This window comes from Aethalodelphis obliquidens, unplaced genomic scaffold (assembly GCF_003676395.1).
Source record: "Aethalodelphis obliquidens isolate GAN/ISIS:26980383/991018 unplaced genomic scaffold, ASM367639v1 scaffold70, whole genome shotgun sequence".
Lineage (NCBI taxonomy): Eukaryota > Metazoa > Chordata > Mammalia > Artiodactyla > Delphinidae > Aethalodelphis > Aethalodelphis obliquidens.
The window spans coordinates 7,909,748-7,934,101 of record NW_020838014.1 but is presented as its reverse complement, the minus strand read 5'-3'; the positions used below and the strand labels follow the sequence as shown (position 1 = coordinate 7,934,101).

Here is a 24,354-nt window from a genome sequence, read left to right as displayed (position 1 = left end):
CGTACTAGCGCATATGTCTGGATAGCAGCCCAGATATAGTGGCTATCTATTTTTTTGTCTGCCAAGAGCGTCACCTCCTAAAAAATGCTTTTTTCATTTTTGCAATTATGTTATTCAAACAGAAGCTGCTGTTTACTTGTAGACCTCTTCTCTGAAGCGACAGTGTTTGGTCTGGGGATTGTTACGGGCCACAGGTTGCTGGGACTGTTATTTATTCATCTTCGTCACCTAGCTCAGTGTCTAGCATTTAATTAGGCACTCAAGAATTGTTTAAAAATAAATGGACACAAGCCTCTAACTATTGCTTCCTTTGATCTCACTTGTAAAATCTCTAATCTTCTGACTCTGCTTTAATGCAAAGTCTCATTCTGTTTTATCTGCTTAATTTGATATAGATATATGTGCTTTACTCGGTTTCTTTGATAAGTTGTAAGAATTTGCTGTTAGCTCTGATATTCAAATTTCTGTTTACCTTTTTTTCCCCCCCAGTACAACGTTTACAAGCTCCAAGATTCTTGAATTTGACCCATTTCACAGTGCTGTTGTCAGGTTTCAGGCAAACAATGGGCCTTGGGAAGAGCCTAGATTCAGGAACTGGAAAGAGGCTGGGATTCTTGCTCCAAATTTGCTTCTCCGTGCATTCTCTCTCTGCTTCTCTCATCCACATTGCCATACCCTTAGTTAAAATACTTGTATTATTAATTTCTCATTACTGGAATTGTTGCAGCAGAGGCTGAGTGACCATAATTTGAGACAGTGGTAGAAGACATGTCCTTGTTGGCTGGTTGGAAGGGAAGTTAGATCAGGTTACATCTGTGAGCTATTCTAAACGTAAGATATGATTTTACCGGCTTAGGCTCCCGTATACACAAGGATTGCTTTCTGTTTCACTTTCTCACTGTCTCTGTTAATAGCACCATCAGTTTTTTTGTCTTGTCTGGATCCCAGTCCTTCATCTTTTGTGTGGAGTCAATCATTAGGTCTTCCTCCAAAAATCCTCTCCAGAAATAATACTGGTTTTCTCCTAGTACCTGTAGAGTTGTAGAAAAGGTAACAAAAGCATGAACTCTTTAACCTATGGTTAAATGTTAAGACAGAGTCATATCAGGATTAAGAGCATAGGTTTTGGAGTTCAGCCTCAGCTCACATCCTGTTCCCATTACTACTAGCTGTGTCACCTTAAAAAAATTACTCTCTGAGGCTTTTTCTCCAACTCAAAGTGGGGACCTAATATTAAATAACATTGCTGAGTTGTTTGGTTAAATAACTAGTATCCATAAAGCACTTAGCAGTGTTTCTATTAATGCAAACACCAATTAGTGCTTAATAAGGTGTAGTTACTAGTATAAATAATAAAATACAACATTTATATAACTTCTTTTTTAGTTTACAAAATGTGTGCACCTACACTTTCTTGCTAAATAATCACAAATATCCTGAGAGGCAGATAATATTCTCATTTTAGAGATAGGGACACCAAAGAAAAAAGAGATGATAACACTTCCTCAAGTGGAATTGTCTAGAGGTTGCTCTGATAGGGAGTGAATGCAGTTACTGGAAGTTTTGCAAGGCTGTCCTGCTACCTATCACCATAGATCCCAGCTTTTGGAAGGGTGACTGAGCTAGGTGATTTCTGAGGTCCTGTAACTTGGTCATTTATTCACACATGCAATTAATACTTTTTTACCAGAAACTGTTCAAGGACCTGGGGATACAGCATAAACAAGCAAAAAACCCCAAAACAACATGCACACTCACACAGACAGACAAAAATCTCTTCCTAGAAATATACAAATACAGAAAATATTTTGTACAGGATATACAATATAAAAAATAAAATATGAAAATACCAGTATATAGCTTGTCAGTTTTTTCATATACCCTTCATCTAAGTACCCATTAATTCCCACCCTCATTCCCAGCCCTCTCCCCAAGCTTAAAGTATCAGAAACTAGAAAATTCTATTTCAGTTTGTGTGCCATGCCCTCTCACGCGTCAAGGCTTATTCGAAGCTGGAAATCCAGAAAAGTGGGCGGGGCCTTGGAAGTTTCTGAAGGTGGAAGGGGATACGGCGGAACTTGTGTGCTGTAGCTGTGGTTCTCGGTGGGAAGCCAATTCTGAGGACCGGTAGTGGAGAGCTCTGGAGCTTGTTTCCGGCCACCTCAGCGGGAATCGGAGACGCGAGCAGCTGGGTCTTTGGGAACTGAGGTAGAGGTATTACTGTTGTCGCGGCGGAGCAAGTCAAGACGCACCTACGGCCGTCCGGGCCAGTGTTGAGTTTCCGTAGCCTGTGAAGATGGTGTTGCTCACGATGATCGCCCGAGTGGCGGACGGGCTCCCGTTGGCCGCCTCGATGCAGGAGGACGAACAGGTGAGCTGCTAGATCCCCGGGACCCCAAGTTCCTGTCAGAGCGCTGTGCTCTCAGCACGGGATTCCTCCTTAGGACGCGGGAGACCCTTATGGCCTCCCAGGCGTTTCTGACCCCTCTGAAGTGGTTTTCCTCTTTTGGCAGTGGAGAAAAATAAGTCTTGTTAGAATAAATCTCTGTTAGAATAAATCTTGCCTGAAGGCGGAGGTAGATTTTTGTGTTACCTGTTTCTTTTTAGAAAAACTCTCTGGAGAAGGGATAGGTTTGGCTGACTGTGATTATCCAGTGTTCTGTAATTCTTTAGGGACTTTGTTAAAATTCAAGATTTCTTTTTTCTTTTCTTTTCTTTTCTTTTTTTTTTTTTTTTTTGCAGTTAATAAGGCTGACTGACAGGTCCTGGGAAAAATCAGCTCCTAAGTCCTCTTTTCCTAGCACCTGATCCTTGACCTAGTTTACTGACATCTAGTGAAAGCAGATGGGGTATTATTGCCACATGTATGCACCTGTTTGAAGTTCAGTACAGTACCTTCTTTCAAAGTTATGCCTAATTCCCACCTCCAATAAGCCTTACTAAATTTCTGTTGTTGGAATTATTACCCTTGTGTTATATTCCTGTAATGCCTTGTACCTTTATTTTACAATTTTGCCTTTGTCTTTCAAAGTTTCCTAGCAGGCAAATGAGAAATCTTAGTCATCTATGTGTTTCCCATAGCTTTTACAATAGCAGCCTTGTGCTAGTAGGTGCTCAAAAATGTATTGCGTTGATTAAAAAAACAAAACAAAACCTCTAGATAGCTTGAGAGGAAGAGGCTTTGTGCCTTAAAATCACAAGGCAAATTTCTGGTGTGAGACAAGCTCCTGGAGCAAGGTCAGGAAGTTCCTGAAGAAAGGAGGCTGAGAATGAAATTTATATAATTTATTTAAAGTGTTCAACTTTATCTTACTTTATCATACAACCCAAGTAATGTAATTTAAAAAAAAAACAAAACCTCAAGGCCTAAAAAAAGATGAATATTTTGCACATTTTTTTGAACTTTTCATTCATATATTCATGAAAAATAAAAACCTCATTAAACACATCAGATGTGCCAAGCATGTTGTTAATGCAGGGGTTTGGGGAACATAGTCCCTACTTTCATGGAGCTTACAGTTTAGTGGAGAAACCAGACAACTAACAATTATAATGTAGTATAACTGCTATGGAATAGGAAGAAGTTTCTGTGGTTGAACATGGAAAAGGTATCTAAATTGAGTTTTGGACCTCAGGAAAGTGTTCCCAGAAGAAATGACATCTAAGCCAACGGTAGTGTTTCCTAATTAGGAAAGCTTCTATTTGGTTATATGCCGTTTTAGGTTTGATTTGGAAATATGTTTACTTTCACTTCTAGGAGAGTAATGATACAGATTGTGAAGTTGCTAAGTTGATTAGCAGGTCATGCTAAGTGAAATATTTTCTATTTATTCCACAAGACAAAGTCTAAGTTGAGATAAAATTTGAAAAATATAGCATACCCTGAATTTTCAATTGTGAAATATTTTTCTCTTGTCCAATGTTAACATTTTCCAGGACTGTGCAGAAGGAGTGAAATTGCTACAATGAATGCAGGAACATGATTTGAAAAAAGGGAGATGGTGTGGGGGAAATTTTCCTTGAAGGATATGTAGTTTGATTAAGAAGTAGTTTTCCCAAAGGGACAGAAATCTGGTCAGTTTTCCAGCTATTGCTTTGAATTCCAATGTGGGCAAAGAATATAAATTGGATTTGAAAGTCCATATATCAGTAGGCTCTTATTCTCTGCCTTCATACTTCATTAAAAAATTAGTTGATTTATTACTGTGTGTTTCTTAATTCCAAATTAGGTATCAGTTTACCAAGATGGGTTGCTTTGTTTAATTGACAAGGAAAGATATTTTACACAGAAATATTTTTGTGATTGTAATTCCATAGTGATTTCCTTTAGGAATTTTGACTTTGAATGATAACGTCTTTCCAAAACTTTTAATAGCTGCAAAAATATGAATCTTTGACTTATTTTTACTATTATAATAGTATACAGAACATTTATAGAGTGCCGACTACATACCACCCATTGTGTTAAGCCTGTTAAATGCATGATTTCATTCAATCTTCATACCAACTCTTAGGATAGGTACTATTATTATCCCCATTTATAGATAAGGAATCTCTGAGGCTAAGAGAGCATAGGTCTCTTGCTTAAGGTCGCACAGCTAATAAGTAGCACAACAGAATTTTTCACCAGGGTTCCTCCCTGCCTCCTTTTTTTCCCTTCCTTCCTTCCCTGTTAACCTACAACCACTATGTTAGTTCCAGGTACATAACATAGTGATTTGATAGTTCTTTCATCAGGGTTTTTTAACTTCGGCACTGTTGACATTTTGGAATGGATAATTCTTTGTTGTGGGAAAACTGTCCTGTGCATTGTAGGATGTCTAGCAGCATCCTTGGCCTCTACACCTTATATGCCAGTAGCACTGCCACCACCCTCCGTCTAGTTGTGACAACCAAAAATATTTCCTGACATTGCTGCATGTCACCTGCGGGGAGGAGGGGCAAAATCACCCCTGGTTGAGAACCACTGTTTTGGTTTAAAAAAAATTTTTTTTAAATTAAGATACAGTTGATTCACAATATTATATAAGTTTGAGATGTACAACATAGTGATTCACAATTGTTAGAGGTTATACTCCTTTATAGTTATACACGTTCATAATTACTATAAAATATTGGCTATATTCCCTGTGCTGTACAATATATCCTTGTAGCTTATTTATTTTATACATAGTAGTTTGTACCTCTTAATCCCCTACCCCTAGCATGCCCCTCTTCCCTTCCCTCTCCCCACTGGTAACCACTAGTTTGTTCTTTTTAATCAATATCTGTTTGATTCTACACTACAGGCTTAGTACCTAACTGCTTCACTTGTTCTAAGACATTTTAGTAATGTATTTACTTCTTAGGAGTCTGGAAATAACTTTGTAAGAAATGGATATCTTGATCAAATAGTTTTATAGTTAAGTACCCTAATTGTCCGGGCCAAATAATTCAATGTATTCTTTCAATTATTTACATTGATAAGAGATACCATATCTTAGGTGGTTACTAGATGCTAGTCCTTGTACAAACTGTCTTCTCACTGGAGATGAACAATTATTCAAATAATACAATAGAGCGTTTAAAAAAAAAGATACAGAGTATCTTATGCACTGTTTCCTCTGTGCTATAACTAGAAATGTAGGCCTAAGACAGGTAGATGAACTTTTCTTTTCCAACCTAGACTCTCTGATATTCTATCTATTTCTTCCTTTCTGATGTATTTCTCCTTTTTAGATGTTTGCAATTTCTTTATCTACCTTTCTGTTCTACCTCAAAATGAACCATATTCTCTTCAGGTGTTAGATATAACTGAGTACAGGGCAGGGAACTCCCAAGAAGCAGATAGTCTTTTGTACAGTTAAACTGGCACACTCGCCCAATCATTGAGGGTTGATTAATCACCTTACTGTTATTGCTGTTAGAAGAAAATGGTTGGTTCTTGGTGCCCCTGGCCTTTGATCAATAGAGTTCAACAGGAATTTACAAATGATAAGAGCTTAGCTAAACATTCTTATAAAGGCAAAAGATGGCATTTGATACAACTACTTGTTCAGCAGTCATAGGTGACAGCAATAAAAAGGATTGTGGTTGTGTGGCAATTTACTACCCTGTACCTCCTGCATTTTGTATACAGAACCACATCCTAAATATACTGATGATCTCAAATTAGTTTCAGAATTTGTGTAGACATTCACATCTACTTCATTATTGGATTGCTAACAGCTGTCTTCATTATACTGTATATAAGTTTCATCAAGTCTGTTCTAGATGAAGTAGAAAACAGAATTAGGACATCTAATCTAACTATTTTTAGATAGACTGGCTGACTGTGAGCCCTTTGTGACTGTAATCTTAAAAGTGAACCTAGGGTTTATCTGTAAAGCCATGATTATGTTGTTATGTGAGATCTAGATCAGAGCTGCCATATGGTTTCTTGAGCATTTCCTATGAATTAGATTTAATATTAAATAGTAAGATATCACCTAGAAGGTGGATCTACCATTACTGAAGCAATTTTAATTATACAGGTGTTATAGCATGCTTAGGAGCAGGGGCTTCAGAGCTAGACTGCCTGGGTTCATATCCTAGCCCCTCCCCTTATTGGCCCCAAGTCCTAACATTGTTCAAATCCTAGCCCCTCCCCTCATTGGCCCCAAGTCCTAATATTGTGGGTACAAATACGCAGTAAATAGGAATGGATGAATGAATAATTTTCCCATTATAAAATTAATTTCTGATTATTGTAGAAAATTGAGTAAATATGTACAAACAAAAGGACCAAAAAAGTTAATGGTGATTTTTTTTTTTTTTACCATTAAAAGTAGTGGTAAAATTAAGTAATCCCTACTTGAGTTATATCCACTTGATGTCTAACCTTAATCTTTGTGTGTGTGTTTAAAATCAAATAATCGGTAATACTGTAATACTGTTCCACCTAATTTTTTTCACTTAGTGTATAATGAATATCTTCTCATATTAAATATTACACAGCATCATTTTAATGGCTCTGTAGTATTCCATTATATAAATATATACCATATGTTATTTTTTTTAACATCTTAATTGGAGTGTAATTGCTTTACAGTGTTGTGTTAGAAGATGTGGAATTGTTGGATAAAACATTACGCAAAATTTTTTAATTTCTAATACATATTGTCAAAATAACTACCAGGAAGACTGTGCCAGCATCATGCTGCCAGGAATGGTAATGCCAACTGAACCAGCATTGTAAAATGTTGGTTGGCATGCTGTAATTCCTATGTAGATATGTCCCCAGTGTTATACATTGGCAGTCACTGCTTTGTTCATTGTAAATTCCTGAAATTGTAGCATGCTTTTGGCCATAGTTTCTTGTAGTTCGTACAGTTGTTAGTCTCTTTCTCTCAGATTGCAGTAGTATTTACAGTGCCTCTTATAAAGTCAAAGGATTTGTGCTAATCTTCATTTCACTGACAGTTTTTTGCCATTTCTTTTTTTTAATTGAAGTGTAGTTGGTTTACTATATTATATTAGTTTCACACTTAGAATATAGTGATTCAATATTTTTATAGATTATACTTCATTTTAAAGTTGTTATAAAATATTGGCTATATTCCCTGTGCCGCACAATATATCCATGTAGCTTTTTTATTTTATACATAGTAGTTTGTACCTCTTAATCCCCCCTACTGCTGTCTTGCGCCTCTTCCCTCCCCTCTTCTTACTGGTAGCCACTAGTTTGTTCTCTATATCTGCGAGTCTGTTTCTGATTTGTTATATTCATTCATTTGTTTTATTTTTTAGATTCCACCTATAAGTGATAACATACAGTATTTGTCTTTTTCTGACTTATTTCACTAAGCATAATACCCTCTAGGTTCATCCATGTTGTTGCAAATGGTAGAATTTCATTCTTTTTATTTGCCATGCATTTTTTTAACTAGTTCCTTTAAGGTGCTCACCTGCCTTTAGCTGTCAAAAAACTTATAATTAACATTTGTGGTTGTGGTTATTTTATGAATACCTCTGAGACACTGATTTAATTGATTTGGGGGTGGAGATTGGGCAGGAGTAGTTATTTTAAGAATTCTAGGTGCGCTTCCCTGGTGGCGCAGTGATTGAGAGTCCGCCTGCTGATGCAGGGGACATGGGTTCGCACCCCGGTCCGGGAAGATCCCACATGCCGCCGAGCGGCTGGGCCCGTGAGCCATGGCCGCTGAGCCTGCACGTCTGGAGCCTGTGCTCCACAACGGGAGAGGCCACAACAGTGAGAGGCCCGCGTACCGCAAAAAAAAAAAAAAAAAGAATTCTAGGTGATTCTTGTGTGAAGCCAAGGTTGAAAATCATTGGTCTATGTTGGTATTATTTCTTGGCACTTTAGTAGCATCTCCAACTTTGTTTGCATCCCTTTAATCTACTGTTGTGGGGTCAGATATCTTCGGAATGCCACATAACAACATTGGTGAAGCCAACAGATGGACAAGTACCACTCAAATTTAGGAACATAGGATATTGTGCACTAGTTCAAAGCATGTGATGGTATTCACTCTCCCCAGCTGGCTGGCCAGTCATGAGAAAAACAATATATAGATTAGCAATACTGTTTAATATGATAATATTAATATACATTAATAACATATATATAAACATATATATGTTAATAAACATATATATGTTTTAATATGATATATAATATTAATATACATTATAATGTTAATTATTACAAAGTATTGTTAATATATAACAATATACATATACATGTTAATGTAGGAGTATTTCTCAAGTGAACAGCCTTATAACAAATCGTTGCCATAAAAACAGTGTTAAACTACAAATCGATACTTCTAGTGGCCTCTGCCTAACTCCCCTGGTTCACCTCATGCTTATTTACTTCCTTATTTATATTGAAATTTCCAGTTCACCATTTAATTTCTTTTATTTTATCTTATTTTGAGTTATAATTGACATATAACATTATATTAGTTTCAGATGTACAACATAGTGATTCAATATTTGTAGACACTGTGAAATGATCACCACAATAAGTCTAGTTACCCTCTATCATGAAAAAATAGTTATGAAAATTTTTATTCTTTTTTCTTCTTGTGATGAGGACATTTAAGTTTTACTGTCTTAACAACTTTCAAATAATGCAATACAGTATTATTAACTATAGTCACCATGCTGTCCATTATATCTTCATGACTTATTTTATAACTGGAAGTTTGTGCTTTTTGATTCCCTTCACCCATTTCACCCACTCCCCGACCCACCTCCCCTCTGGCAGTCACCAGTCCATTCTCCATCTATGAGCTTGTTTTTTGAGCAGGATTCCAGTCTTTTTTAATGGCTGAATAGTATTTCATTGTGTATATATACCACATCTTCTTTATCCATTTGTCTGTTGATGAACACTTAGGTTATTTCCATATCTTGGCTATTGTAAATAATGCTGCAGTGAGCATAGGATGCATATATCTTTTTAAATTAGTGTTTTGTTTTCTTCAGATAAATACTCAGAAGTGGAATTGCTGGATCATGTCGTAGTTCTATTTTTAACTTTTTGAGGAACCTCCATACTGTTTTCCATTGTGGCTGCACCCATTTACATTCCCACCAACAGTTCACAAGGGTTTTTCTCCACATCCTCACCAACGCTTGTTATTTCTTGACTTTTTGGTAATAGCCATCCTAACAGGAGTGAGGTGATATCTCACTGTGGTTTTGATTTGCACTTCCAGTTCACTATTTTAAATATAGCTTAGAATCCTATATACTTGTACATTTGTTTATCTGCCAGTTACACGATTTTATCATTGCTTCCTTGACTGATTTTACTCTCAGCTCAGTGGTTCACCATCTGGAATTTTAAGTTTCACTTTGTACTTTCTCATAGTTCTACCGTAGGTCCAATCCCTAGGAGAACCCTGTGTAAACACTTTTCTATTTAAACATTTAGTTATTAAACATCTACCAAGGAGAGGCAGTGTTAGATCTTTCAATTCAAACTAAATAATCCAAAATAAAATAATTCCTTCCCATCACATGGCAAAAGTTATTTGTTTGTTTCCCCCAGTATGTGGATGAATAAATAATGTATATTTCCTTCCCATTCTTCATGCACTCCTTTTCCATTTTGGATCTAGTAGGTTATTGAGGTATGATTTTCTCCTGTTGAAATGACATTGCTGTTTCCCCCAGTAGACTTCTTCCTCTCTTTAAAAAATATTGTAAAATCATTTAGAAATTGTTTAGGAAAATATTGCCTGTAACTCTATCATCCAAATGTTATTATTTTCATTTTTGTATGAACATACCCCTTGCTACCCAGACTTTTGCTATCCAAACTCAGGAACCAAATAGATTTATTCAGTAAAGGATATTGGACTTTCCAATCTTTGTCCTTGCTCTTATTCATTTTTACCTAATTGCAGTTATAGTGTTCATAATAATTTGCAGTCATGGGTGCACACAGTTTTGCTTAAATGCTCAATACTGTAACACTTTATGGAAGATTTTGCTTGATATTTCAGCACAAAAATGAGATGATTCATTCAGTCTGTTGTTCCCAGGACTTTCCCCTGAGTATGGAACATGTTGTACAGTTCTCTGCCAGTAACTGTGCAAGTGAAATGGGTTAGGAGGAGGGCACTGACCTAATAGTGGAAAGAACACTGGATTGAAAGAGTGCCTTAAGGAGTACACTTTTGCTTTTTAGCAAATAACTATTGTGACTTTGTTGAAAAACTCGGGATTTGGTCCTCCTTTTTTCTCTAAAATAGGCCACTTTTATTTTGTTAAAATAAATCTTACTAACCTGTACATGAAGGACCGTATTCACATAGTGTCCTCAAAATATGATGCTTCGCACAAATTGGTACTGCTTTTTTGGTGGAAAATTCTTAAATGAAGGTGTCTTCTTTCAGTCTGGCCGGGACCTTCAACAGTACCAGAGTCAGGCTAAGCAACTCTTTCGAAAGTTGAATGAACAGTCCCCTACCAGATGCACCTTGGAAGCTGGTGCCATGACTTTTCAGTGAGTATAGTCCTGATTTCTTTGTGATTATTTAAATATGAAATACAGTAAATACAAGTAACACCTGATAAGAATGGGAACTTTTTTAAAAGTAAAGGTAACTTTAAAACTATAGTCGCTCCATGGAAGCAACTTTCCTGGCTCTAATTCTGCAAAACTGAAATCTTGGTTTCTTTATTCAATTTCCATACAATAATTCAACCTGTTATCCTGTGTCTAGTAAATGCTATACATATCATGCAGTAATAGGTAACTTTTGCTTTGGGAGCTTCTTGGAGCCAGACACATGTAGGTTAGTACCCTTGCTCAAACATTTACTGACAGTGTAACCTTGAGCAACTCACATGTACTTCTCTGGGCCTCAGTTTCCTCTATAAAATAGGGAATCATAGTTTTGTGAGGATTATGAGAGAATCCATGTATATCACTTAACATCTTGTCTGGCACATAGAGAATAGTCAATAAGTGTTAGTTTTTATTTAGAAAAAAGAAAATTATAAAAGATAATTTAAGGGCATCTAATCAGTGGTTATAGACAATGCATACAGCTGAGAGAGGGATCAAAGCAACTTTATTGGATTTCAGATTATCTACAAATAATTGGTATTAAATGTTTAATACATATCAAGTTTGAAGTTGATAAAACAGGAAGGATTTAACAAGAAAAGAGAGGGCAGGAAGATCAGGTGAAAATAAAAAGGAATAAGCTAAATAATCCTTACCATGTTAGGAACGCAGATACCAAGATAATATAGACCTGGGAAGAACCTGCTCTGTTTAACTCAAACAAACAAACGCTTTACTCATCAAGAACAAGCAAACAAGTATAAAGAATCAAAACCAAAACAAAACCCTGGCCTATTGGTTAATAAAGTAGTGAATATTAAGTTTTGTAAGGTATTTCAATATCAAAAAATATTAGAGGCACTTCATTATATAGTATTTTTATCTCTACCATGGGTTAGGAACAAAAAAGATGTAGGAAAGATCTCATGGAATTGAAGAGAGATTTTCTTCTGCTTGGTTCTTTATAATCTCATCTCTTCCTTTATTTCCATCTAAGAACTGTTTATTAAAGATTTATTCTTTGTCAGACAGTGTATTAAGTCTTGCCTGTAATGTTTTACCTTATCCTCTTATTAGCAGAGAGAGACATATACACAAACAACTATACTGTAATACCTTAGGACAAGAAGTGCTGTAGAGCAGAGAGAGGGAAGCAATAAATTCCCATTTATAGAGAGTAAGTTTCAGGAAAGGGGAAAGAGGGAGGGAGAATAGAGAGAAATTTCACAGAAAAAATTATAGTAGAATTGAGCATATGAAAATGAACAAGGTTTCTCCAGGTACATAAAATAATATTATAGTTAGAAAAAAACAATATAAGCAGAAGTCCACGAGCATGTGAAAGAACCTAGCTTATTGGAGAACAACATGTTGTTCGGTGTGTTAGGATATATGATAGAAAGCAGGATATATGATGGAAAGCAGCCTACACTTGTTTTGGAGGGCTCCGAATACTATACCACGGTGTATGATTTTATTTTATAGGTAGTAGGGAACCTCTAGAGTTTTTAAGCAATATCATATTTACTTTTTAGGAATAAAGCTAGTGGTTTAGAAGATGGTCTAGACTGAAGGCAAGGAGACTGGTTAATTTAGGTGCCCAAGCAAGAAACAGGACAGCAGTATTATTATTATTGTTGTTGTTATTATTATTATTTTAAAGGGCATGAGAGATCATATAATATAATAGACTATAAACTATGCTCTGTGGAGTCATAGGATGCCTTAGGAAAGACATAGAAAGGACAGGGGTGGGGGTATGTGTAATGCTTTGGGCCCTTAAACTCCTACTTAAGCTAAAGAACTTCTCATTTTATTTGCTGTACATATTAGTCTTCTGGATATAATTTTTGCTGAAATAAAGAGTACTATGGCTAAAAAGTTTGAATACCACTGAGTAACCTAACCTCTTTCCAAAACTATCTCAGACATGTAGTCACATAGCCTCTTCCAGACTGCCAGGGAGCTCACTCTCACAAGAGGAGTCAGTTCTGTTATTGAACAATTTGCAGTCAATACAGAGTTCTCCTATCCTGGAAATTCGGGAATATTATTAGTCCTGATATTATTTTCTGTACCCAGTAAATATTGTGACATTAACTTCCAACTTTTAAGTATCTACAAAAATTTCCAATTCCACTATTTTTCTTACAGCTGGAAGAAATTTAAATGTGTATATACTTGTTTACCACACATAATCAAAGGGTAGATGGAGTCACAACTCCAAGTTTTCAAGAAAAAGTCTTATGTATTAAGATATTTTAGTTGAAGAATTATGTAATGAATAAATATGTCTAAATACTCCTTTTGGAATATACTTCTAATAATGGGAAGAGGTTTGCTTTCTGATTCCAGTGATTTTTGGTTTGAAATTGACTTTCTGATTTAGTTAGCCTCAAAGAGCTTGGGCAAGAATATTTTCAAAAGTTTGTATAGGGAATTCCCCGGTGGTCCAGTGGTTAAGGCTCCACACTTTCACTGCCAAGGGCCCAGGTTCAATCCCTGGATGGGGAACTAAGATCCCACAAGCTGTGTGGCATGGCCAAAAAAAAAACAAAACAAAGATTTGTATGGCACTGAGAGTCTATTTCAGATTGTTGGAGGTGTTGTTAATCTACAAACAACTTTTTCTTGCTTTTCTTTTGTCTCTGCAGCTACATTATTGAACAGGGGGTGTGTTATTTGGTTCTGTGTGAAGCTGCCTTCCCTAAAAAGTTGGCTTTTGCCTACCTAGAAGATTTACATTCAGAGTTTGATGAACAGCATGGGAAGAAGGTGCCAACTGTGTCTAGACCCTATTCCTTTATTGAGTTCGGTACGTTTTTGCGCATCACCTTTCTATCAAGGGAGTAGTCGATATGCAGAAGCTATTGATATAATTTTGACACATTTTTTTTTTCTTTATGCTTACCTACTGAAGTTTTGGATTCTCCCTCCTAGTCCATGTCTTTTGTCCTTTTGAATGAATGAGGCTTCCTTCTCATAAGTAATTTTCTCTGGTCTTTTGATTTTTTCCTCATAGAACTTGTTGCCCTTTGCTCTTTTTTGTTATTTAGTTTGATTCTTCATTTGGGTAAAAAACTGTGTCTAAAGATCTAGATTGACATGTAATAACAGTTCTTTTTCCCCCCAACCCAACCTCCTCACCTCCCCCACCACACACACACTCACATACTCACAGTGAGACTCATTTTATGGAAATCAGAAGGAATGGTGAACGAGATCCTCTAATTTAAGTACTAGAGGATATATGGTATTGGGGCATAACATTTACTACATGCAGAAGTAGTGAGCATGGGTGTCCATATTTGTATAAGAATTATAGAAAGACTCATTACTGGTCAGATCTGGTAAAGTATCTGATGGCAATAGATCAAAGGAAATGGCCTTTAAGTAGAGGAAGTGAGAACAAGTATGATTAGACTACATCACTGACATTTTTAGTTAAAAAAAAATTGGTTTTACTATCTCTGAATTTCTGAAGTGTTTTGAGTTTGCTAGATAAATGGGTCCTCTTGCTTTTTAGAAATAAAGAAATCTAGCAAAGCATTCCAGTGTTTCAAAACTATAAACTCTCCAAGTGCTAATTTATAATGTCTGGTTTTGCAAATTTTATTTTTTTAGACAGTAGCGGTTCAGTAAACCCAATAAAAAAATAAGACTGCTGTATCAAGGTCACACAGGAAATAGTTGGTATACTCAAATTAGCTTAAAGAATTTATATACAGAGATATGAATGGGTTATAGATGAACTGTAAGGTACAGTAACCTGAGACCAGTAGCATGGTAATTGTTATCAACCCTAAGCCTGAATGGATAAGAGAAAGCAGTTTCTGGAACTAGGAAGGAGAAAATTTATGGAAAAGGCCCATTTGAGAGGAGCAGTAACTTTTGGTAGAGGTATACTGCCAGCCCAAGATGACTTCTCAGGGAGGAGCTAGGGGAATAAATACTTTGATATCACTATCCACTACCCTTCTTCCGTACTCTTGGGGCTCCCCCATTGGCTGAACCTAACTGGAAGCTAGAGGGCAAAGAACCCATTGATGTAATCCATGCAGGTCAGCTTCCTGCAGGCAGAAAGCAGGCCCAGAAGGGTGGAGAGGAGATCTAGAGGCAAATGAAGGGTATCAAGCACACACATCTTAACAGTTTTTCTAAGAGTTGAAAATATAATCTTTAATAATCACTCTTTTCATAGTTTTGCATTACATAGACATTGGCAAAAACGAATGAGCCTGCAGTTTTGTAGTAGTATTTTGGGAAACGCCTGTCCCATTGATACTCATTCAAAAGCTTGGTTAATCACGAACAGTTGCAGATCCAGGACTAAACTCAGAATTTACTCTTTCCTACTTCTTTGATGGACACGAAAGAAGTTGTTAACAGTCACTTTTCTTCATCATTCTAGATACCTACATTCAGAAAACCAAGAAGCTTTACATTGACAGTCGTGCTCGGAGAAACCTAGGCTCCATCAACACTGAACTGCAAGATGTGCAGAGGATCATGGTGGCCAATATTGAAGAAGTGCTACAACGGGGAGAAGCTCTCTCAGGTCTCTAAAAGCAGTATGAGTCTTATGAATAAGTGGCTCTTATTCCATAGGCAAGGATAGCTTATTTGGGAGTACATTTTATGCTGTCAGATTCTATCTAGTACTGTTAAGAATTCATTTTTCAAAAATGGATTACATTGCAAGCTTCCAATATATATGTTTCTTCCTAGTGTGGTTAGTTTCTATTGAGTTGGAACAATGTAGTCTCATTCCATATCAGAAACAATTACTGTTTCGATATTTACAAAATTAAATCAATATTTACAGAAACACTTAAGGGAAATGAAAAGAAGAGTGAGAGGAAATTGTCAAAGATTTATTGCAATAGTTCGCTGAGTAGCCACTTTGGGAGACTTTACTGCTGTCAGATCAAATGTTATAAAATGCCATTTTCACCAAGGCATTCCTCTGCTGAAAAACTTTTAAAACCTGTGACTACAAGATAAGGTCTAGTCTCATCTCAACTTAATTTTCATTCATTCAGTCATTATTAACTGAGTACTTGTAATGTGCAAGGCACTGTGTTCTCTATAATGGAAGATAAGGAGATTGCAAACGTCTCTCATCCTCTCTAGTTCACAAACATTCTGCCTCAGCCAGGTCAGTGTCCTCATCATCCTGGACCTTCTTTAGGATCTAGATAAGAACTGCCTCTTCAAAAAAGCCTTACCTGATCCTTATATCCCACAATGCATTAATCTCTTTTGTCCTTCCAATTCTTAAAGCACTTACATATGTAATGTTTTTTAGCACATAATGTGTTATATGTATGTGTGTGTACTAATTTACCTAAAAATATGTATGTTTACTTAATGCTTAACTGTTACCTAAATGTTTAATGTGAGCATATACTTTTTTTTTACATCTTTATTGGAGTATAATTGCTTTACAGTGGTGTGTTAGTTTCTGCTTTATAACAAAGTGTATCAGTTATACATATACATATGTTCCCATATCTCTTCCCTCTTGTGTCTCCCACCCTCCCACCCTCCCTATCCCACTCCTCTAGGTGGTCACAAAGCACCAAGCTGATCTCCCTGTGTTATGAGGCTGCTTCCCACTAGCTATCTACCTTACGTTTGGTAGTGTATATATGTCCATGCCACTCTCTCACTTTGTCACAGCTTACCCTTCCCCCTCCCCATATCCTCAGGTCTGTTCTCTAGTAAGTCTGTGTCTTTATTCCCATCTTACCCCTAGGTTCTTCATGACATTTTTTTTTTCTTAGATTCCATATATATGTGTTAGCATACGGTATTTGTCTTTCTCTTTCTGACTTACTTCACTCTGTATAAGAGACTCTAGGTCCATCCACCTCACTACAAATAACTCAATTTCGTTTCTTTTTATGGCTGAGTAATATTCCATTATATATATGTGCCACATCTTCTTTATCCATTCATCCGATGATGGACACTTAGGTTTTTTCCTTCTCCTGGCTATTGTAAATAGAACTGCAATGAACATTTTGGTACATGACTCTTTTGGAATTATGGTTTTCTCAGGGTATATGCCCAGTAATGGGATTGCTGGGTCATATGGCAGTTCTATTTGTAGTTTTTAAGGAACCTCCACACTGTTCTCCATAGCGGCTGTACCAATTCACATTCCCACCAGCAGTGCAAGAGTGTTCCCTTTTCTCCACACCCGCTCCAGCATTTATTGTTTCTAGATTTTTTGATGATGGCCATTCTGACTGGTGTGAGATGATATCTCATTGTAGTTTTGATTTGCATTTCTCTAACGATTAATGATGTTGAGCATTCTCTCTAATGATTAGTGATGTTGATCATTCTCTCATGTGTTTGTTGGCAGTCTGTATATCTTCTTTGGAGAAATGTCTATTTAGGTCTTCTGCCCATTTTTGGATTGGATTGTTTGTTTTTTTGTTATTGAGCTGCATGAGCTGGTTGTAAATTTTGGAGATTAATCCTTTGTCAGTTGCTTCATTTGCAAATATTTTCTCCCATTCTGAGGGTTGTCTTTTGGTCTTGTTTATGGTTTCCTTTGCTGTGCAAAAGCTTTGCAGTTTCATTAGGTCCCATTTGTTTATTTTTGTTTTTATTTCCATGTCTCTAGGAGGTGGGTCAAAAAGGATCTTGCTGTGATTTATGTCATAGAGTGTTCTGCCTAGGTTTTCCTCTAAGAGTTTGATAGTTCCTGGTCTTACATCTAGGTCTTTAATCCATTTTGAGCTTATTTTTGTGTATGGTGTTAGGGAGTGTTCTAATCTCACACTTTTGCGTGTACCTGTCCAGTTTTCCCAGCACCACTTATTGAAGAGGCTGTCCTTTCTCCACTGTACATTCTTGCCTCCTTTATCAAAGATAAGGTGACCATATGTGCATGGGTTTATCTCTGGGCTTTCTATCCTGTTCCATTGATCTATCTTTCTGTTTTTGTGCCAGTACCATACTGTCTTGATTACTGTAGCTTTGTAATATAGTCTGAGGTCAGGGAGCCTGATTCCTCCAGCTCCGTTTTTCATCCTCAAGATTGCTTTGGCTATTCGGGGTCTTTTGTGTTTCTATACAAATTGTGAAATTTTTTGTTCTAGTTCTGTGAAAATTGCCAGTGGTAGTTTGATAGGGATTGCATTGAACCTGTACATTGCTTTGGGTAGTAGAGTCATTTTCACAATGTTGATTCTTCCAATCCAAGAACATTGTATATCTCTCCGTCTATTTGTATCATCTTTAATTTCTTTCATCAGTGTCTTATAATTTTCTGCATACAGGTCTTTTGTCTCCTTAGGTAGGTTTATTCCTAGATATTTAATTCTTTTTGTTGCAATGGTAAATGGGAGTGTTTTCTTGATTTCACTTTCAGATTTTTCATCATTAGTGTATAGGAATGCCAGAGATTTCTGTGCATTAATTTGGTATCCTGCTACTTTACCAAATTCATTGATTAGCTCTAGTAGTTTTCTGGTAGCATCTTTATGATTCTCTATGTATAGTATCATGTCATCTGCAAACAGTGACAGCTTTACTTCTTCTTTTCCGATTTGGATGCCTTTTATTTTCTTTTCTTCTCTGATTGCTGTGGCTAAAACTTCCAAAACTATGTGGAATAAGAGTGGTGAGAGTGGGCAACCTTGTCTTTTTCCTGATCTTAGTGGAAATGCTTTCAGTTTTTCACCATTGAGGACGATGTTGGCTGTGGGTTTGTCATATAGAGCATATACTTTTTAAAAGTAGTATTTATGTGTTTCATATCTATTTCATATACTTCTTTTATTTCTTTCACAGTAATTATCACAAGTAGTTTCCTTAATGTGTATTTTTTGAATTCAACCTTGTTACATATTCATGAATAATGGGTTTTCCTTTATTATGAATTGCAGATTTTAACCTTTATGTCTGTAGTCAGCAGTTGTCCCAGCATATAGCTTCAAACTCTTTAAACATCAGATTTTGGATTTGTGAGTCTGTGTAAATTTTCATCATTACAGACTCACAGGTTCTACTTGGGATAAAGTAAACTAGCACAGGAATTTTTCTTAAATCCAAATTTTATATACTGGTCAATTTATCAAAAGTGTAACGGATTTTCTTCTAGTGCTTTGCTGATTGCTACAAAGCTGATATGCTGATTAAAAAAGAAGTACAATTCTACCCTTAAATAACTTCATGTGATTGGGAAGATAAGAAAGATTGTCACAGAGTAATTTATAGATAGTATAAGGGAACAAACATCAGTTGAACACTTACATTGTGCTAGGCAATATGGTAGGGGGACTTTACATATATCTTAGTTATTCTTTAGAGTAATCCCATGTGAAGTGGGTGATATCAAACTGGTTTCACAGATAAAGAAGCAAAGACTCAGAAAAGTAGCTTACTATAAAAGTTACACTGCTAGTACCTGGCAGAATTTGTTGGCTTTTGGAGTCCTTGTCCATCTTCAGTGAATGACAGTTTTAAATCATTATATATAGATCTGTAGACAATAAGAGCTATAAAAATGTAGAAGGAAGTAGATAAATGAACAGGAAAGATTTCTTGAGTTTTGATAGATCAGGAAGGAGTGAAGAGTGGTATTTTAAGAGGAAGAAAAAGCATATGCTGAACAGAGCATATATGAAGACAGTGGAAAGATTAGGCCACCTCAAAAAATGTTCTCTTCCTCTTTAAGCTTCTGTATAATAAGAGTCCATCTTTTACACCTTTTTCTCCTTCTAAGTTTTAAAGTTTTAGAGCTAATCAACTTTGCATTTATGACCCAAGAATAGTTCCTGTGGGTTCTTTTAACAAGATCAAATTATGCCTTTTTTACTGCCTAAATATACCTGTTTCTTTTAAGCCATAGGTTTTATTTTTTATCCAAAGATGTCACCCTATTAGACTGTAAATTCCACAAATATAGAGATCATGTATGTTTTGATCATAATTGTATCCTCTAGCACTTCTCATGGTGCCCATAACATGAATATTTGCTAAATGACTTCTCCAAGCAATAACTTTGTCTTTATGATACTATGTGTTTCCAAATGTTCCAGTGTAAAGGAATTCTCCTAACTATTAATTATTTCATATGACCTAATATTTATTTCCTTGCCCAGTTATTCTCAGCAGATTTAGATTCATGTAGCAAATATTTATTTATTGATTTTTCACTGTATTTTTCACTGACTATGCCAGATCACATTCTAGGCACTGGGAATATAGTAATAAACACAGTAGTAGTTAAAAACCGCTGTCCAATGGATTGTACATTCTAGTAGACAGGCTGGAAAGATTCCTTGCAGCATTGTCATGGCTATTTCTCATCCCTTAACTGCTTTTTGCACTAGGTGCTTTTCTTACAGGACAAGTTCTAATTTGGAAATGGCTGGCATGCCTGTGTTATTAAGTAATGCCACATTTCTCAATCAAAACCAATCTCTATTAAGCAACTCCAAATATTCCAAAAGCATTCTCCAAGGAAGAACAAATAAATTCAGATTGCAATATAGTTTTTCAGAATTTTAAAGAAGTAAAAAGTTTTATTACAATTTATTTATGCCAAACTGAGAGTTTGTTTTTATTATTAAAAACATGCCATATATTTTAAGCCCAGTCTAGCTTGTGTATATCTGACTATTTCTCTAAGTGCTCAGTTAACAATTAAAAGAAGAGACTGACATTACAAATGTCCTTATAGGAGAAAAGAAAAACTTTGCCTAAGATTCTAAAAAGCTTAATTTAGTAGATATTGGTGGTTTTCTAGCACCTGTGATTGTATTTTCATTATAATACAGCTTTCCTGTATCTGTTAAAATATAATTTCTGATAGCTTTATCTTCATAATAATAGTCTTTACTATGTGGAAAGTCTTAGAAATTTGGTAGCAGTCACCACTGAGATATAGCTTAATACTCAGTGTCTGGTTCTTTGAATTTTCTGGTTACCTGCATCTTTTATCTTACCTGGATTATCATTTGTCAAAATATGAGCAAATATGATTTAGACCATTAAGAGATTATGAAGATAGTTATGGTCAGCTAACATTTGTCAGGTGTTTACTGTATGTAGGCATTGTGCCCACTTTACAGGGATCCTATGATATGTTTATTGTTACTATATAATCCCTATTTTTATAGACAAAAGAAGCTGGGTCTTAGAGAGGCTGAGTTGACCAATACCACGTGACTGGTACAGCTGAGATTTGAACCAGGGTCTGAGGCCAGAGCCTGCATACAGCCTCAAGAATTTGAACATAAATTGATCTGATAATTTTAAAATGCATTGTAGATTTTACAGTGCTTCAGGATCACGAGTTAATCAGTGTATGCAACCGTACCCTTAAAATAAAAATGATAATTTAAGCTTCATGGTTTGAAATAGTGCCACTCATTTTGGTTATTTTTATGTCTTAATACATTTGATAAAATACTTTAAGGGACTAATTGATGTTATCCTTTTTTCCTTTTTTGACAGCATTGGATTCGAAGGCTAACAATTTGTCCAGTCTGTCCAAGAAATACCGCCAGGATGCGAAGTACTTGAACATGCGTTCCACTTACGCCAAACTTGCAGCAGTAGCTGTATTTTTCATCATGTTAATAGTGTATGTGAGATTCTGGTGGCTGTGAAGTAGTGAATCCAGTCACTGGCAAGGAAGAACCTAGAACCCAGCAGGTGTATGTTTTCAGGAAGCTGAGCTCACAGAGATGCGTATTAGAATCCAAGTGGAACTTCTGCCTCTAAAGACCTTGCAAGGAAAGACATGTCCTGAAAATGAAAGATTACGCCTCATTTAATGAAGCTTAGCCCTATGTAGAAAGTGTCTTTTGGGGGCAGAGGCTTTCTCTGGGTGCTAAGCCATATATGTTAGGGAACAGTAGATTGTTTTATTTGTTTTTTTCCCTCCCAGTGTTTTACATTTTTAAAACAGCACTGACTGGGCATTCTCATCTCTAATGGAGCCGTCAGTGAGGTTTGGCTTAACCAACCTGTGCTAGCAACAGTCTGAAATCCCTTCAGAGAAGGCAGCCCTTTGGAAAGTTTTTGGACTCTGTTTAATCAACATTCCGTTTGTTGGTGACACTTGTGATTTTTCAGGAATCTGAGTTGTTGATGGCCTTTTAAACAAGACTCCAGTATGTGAAGGTTAATTGCTGTGCTGCAAGAGATCCTGTCTATTGGCCCCTGTAGGAAGTTAACCTTTGTTGTTTTCCATTTATGATGTTTTGCTTATTGCACAATTGCTTTAGGGTTAAATGAATTATATTGATGCCTTGAAATTATAGCACTCCGTGATTAAGAAGCTAAAATGTTTTCTGTCATTTACTCCTTAAAAGACTTAAATGTTTTGTTTGGGACATTCTTAATTTTATTTTTCCGCATCTGGTTTATATTAATCTAAGAGTGAATGTAGCATACTGATAGCCAGAGGCCCCTGACTTAGTGACAAAGAGAGGCCGGCTCATGACTACAGCTTTGTCCTGCCCTTTTCTCACTTTTTCTCCACTACGATTTTCCCCACTCTTCCTCCTGCCACAATTTGCTAACATTTTTTAAATTCCTCTCTGTCCAATAGTTTCATGTCCCTCTCAGGATATCCTCAAATTTCAAAATGGAAAATATTCAGTTGTGTAGTTAATTAAATTGAAATTTTTCAGAGCAACTACTCAAACTACTAAACACATTTATCTGAGAAAATCTGAGAGCACCTTGTATCTGCTTCAGTTATGTAATTCTCTGAGAATGTTCCAGAAATAGGTAACTCATTTACAGTAGCTTCTATTAACAAATAAAAGTACCTATGATTTTTCCCTTTTTTGCTCAGGGATAATGGGAATTTCCTTTTACCTTCTGAGGTAGAATTTTTTTAAATGGGGAGAATAGGCCTTTTAAATATTGTCACAAGGGTCTACAATATAACCTATAATTACTACACATACTGCAAACATTTCTTTAAATTGTACAGGAAAATGAGCCTACTTCTTAAAATCTTTGGAAAGAACTTTAACCAGTAAGCAATTTTATAACTCAGGATCATCAAACCTACTGTTCTGATTCCTGATAGAGAAAAAAAATTCTATTTCTTTAAAACAAGGCAAGGAGAAATGCTTATTTTATTCCTGATAATTTACAGAACTAGAATAAAACTTTTTTCTTTCCATTTTGGACCTATGTCTGCCAATTGGAGTTTTGTGCATGAAATAAGAAGTTACTTTTTATAGCGAATAAGTGCTTTGAAGTCCCTAAAAGGCTTATCCTAAGTAATGATATTGGTAATAAAAGCCTTTGAAAGGCTGAAAACCTAAGTATTGATACCATAGCATTTGGTACTTTTGTAGGAGTGGAGAGTGGCAGCTCGTTGAGAGTTGCATGCTGCAACCAAGTAGTCAGCAATGAAATAAATACTTCTAGAATGTTCCCTTTAGTGTGAAGTTTTGTTATCTAGTTAATTTACATGCACATCTTCTTCTATAGATACACTTCTACCTAAACTCAGTGAGTTAATTAAAAAATGAGTTGGGGTGGGGGATGATAAACAAAGGGATAAGAAAGTAGTTTAAGATTATGATGGTAGAAAATGAAAGAACAGGACTGTCATAATATGACTCCTGCTTCTGTTCCTTATTGGAGGAAGTGGGAAGATCTGACTAGATGAAATGAACCAGCAATCAAACAGGTATCTAGAATGTGATAAATACTGTTCAGGGTTATCGGGGGCACATTAAAAAAGGACACCTAATTTACTGTGGGGAGGGGTGTGGTAAGAGAAGGAGAGTGGGATTTCCCAGACGGAGTCAACGGCTTGTGAAGAGTCATGAGTTAAAAGAGTGAGGCCCATTTGGGGGATCATATAGCTTGGTTCAACTTAACTCATAGGTTAAGTATAGGCAACTGAGACTTGAGGAAGAAGAAGTAGACGGTACACTGTCATGCAAGTCATTCAGACTATACTAACATCAGTGGCAAGAGATGGCATCAGATTTATAACTTCAAATGATCATTCTGGCCATGCTATAAAGGATATATTAGAGAGGAATAAGCCTGAAAGTAGGGAGATGAAACTAAGGAGCCATCAGAGTAGAATGAGACATAGACAGGTTTCAAGTTATTTTCAAGAAAGGAATAATCCCACATACTGAAATATTTACACAATGCTTTCTTTGTTAGGAGCTTATTTTAATTCTCATGTTGACATTTTGAAGTAAATACTGTTCACACCATGTGAATGAAGAAACTTTACTGCACTGAGGCACAGAAGAGTTGAGTAATTTATCCAAAGATGC

The 24,354-nt window shown here is 36.1% G+C and overlaps 1 protein-coding gene across 1 annotated transcript; it reads left to right on the top strand.

Moving 5' to 3' along the window:
• Nucleotides 1-2,160: 2,160 nt before the first annotated feature.
• On the top strand, nt 2,161-23,489 carry SEC22B (SEC22 homolog B, vesicle trafficking protein). Its single transcript, XM_027090951.1, has 5 exons — nt 2,161-2,371; nt 10,890-10,999; nt 13,720-13,880; nt 15,477-15,623; nt 21,545-23,489. Exons 1-5 carry the CDS (start codon nt 2,297-2,299, stop codon nt 21,697-21,699), a joined length of 648 nt encoding a protein of 215 aa, XP_026946752.1. The 5' UTR covers nt 2,161-2,296; the 3' UTR covers nt 21,700-23,489.
• Nucleotides 23,490-24,354: the final 865 nt, after the last annotated feature.

Coding starts and splice junctions, on each gene's coding strand:
- SEC22B (XM_027090951.1), top strand. CDS start 2,297: ATGGTGTTGCTCACGATGATCGCCCGAGTGGCGGACGGGCTCCCGTTG. Junction 2,372..10,889: donor CGATGCAGGAGGACGAACAG/GTGAGCTGCTAG, acceptor GTCTTCTTTCAG/TCTGGCCGGGACCTTCAACA. Junction 15,624..21,544: donor ACGGGGAGAAGCTCTCTCAG/GTCTCTAAAAGC, acceptor CTTTTTTGACAG/CATTGGATTCGAAGGCTAAC.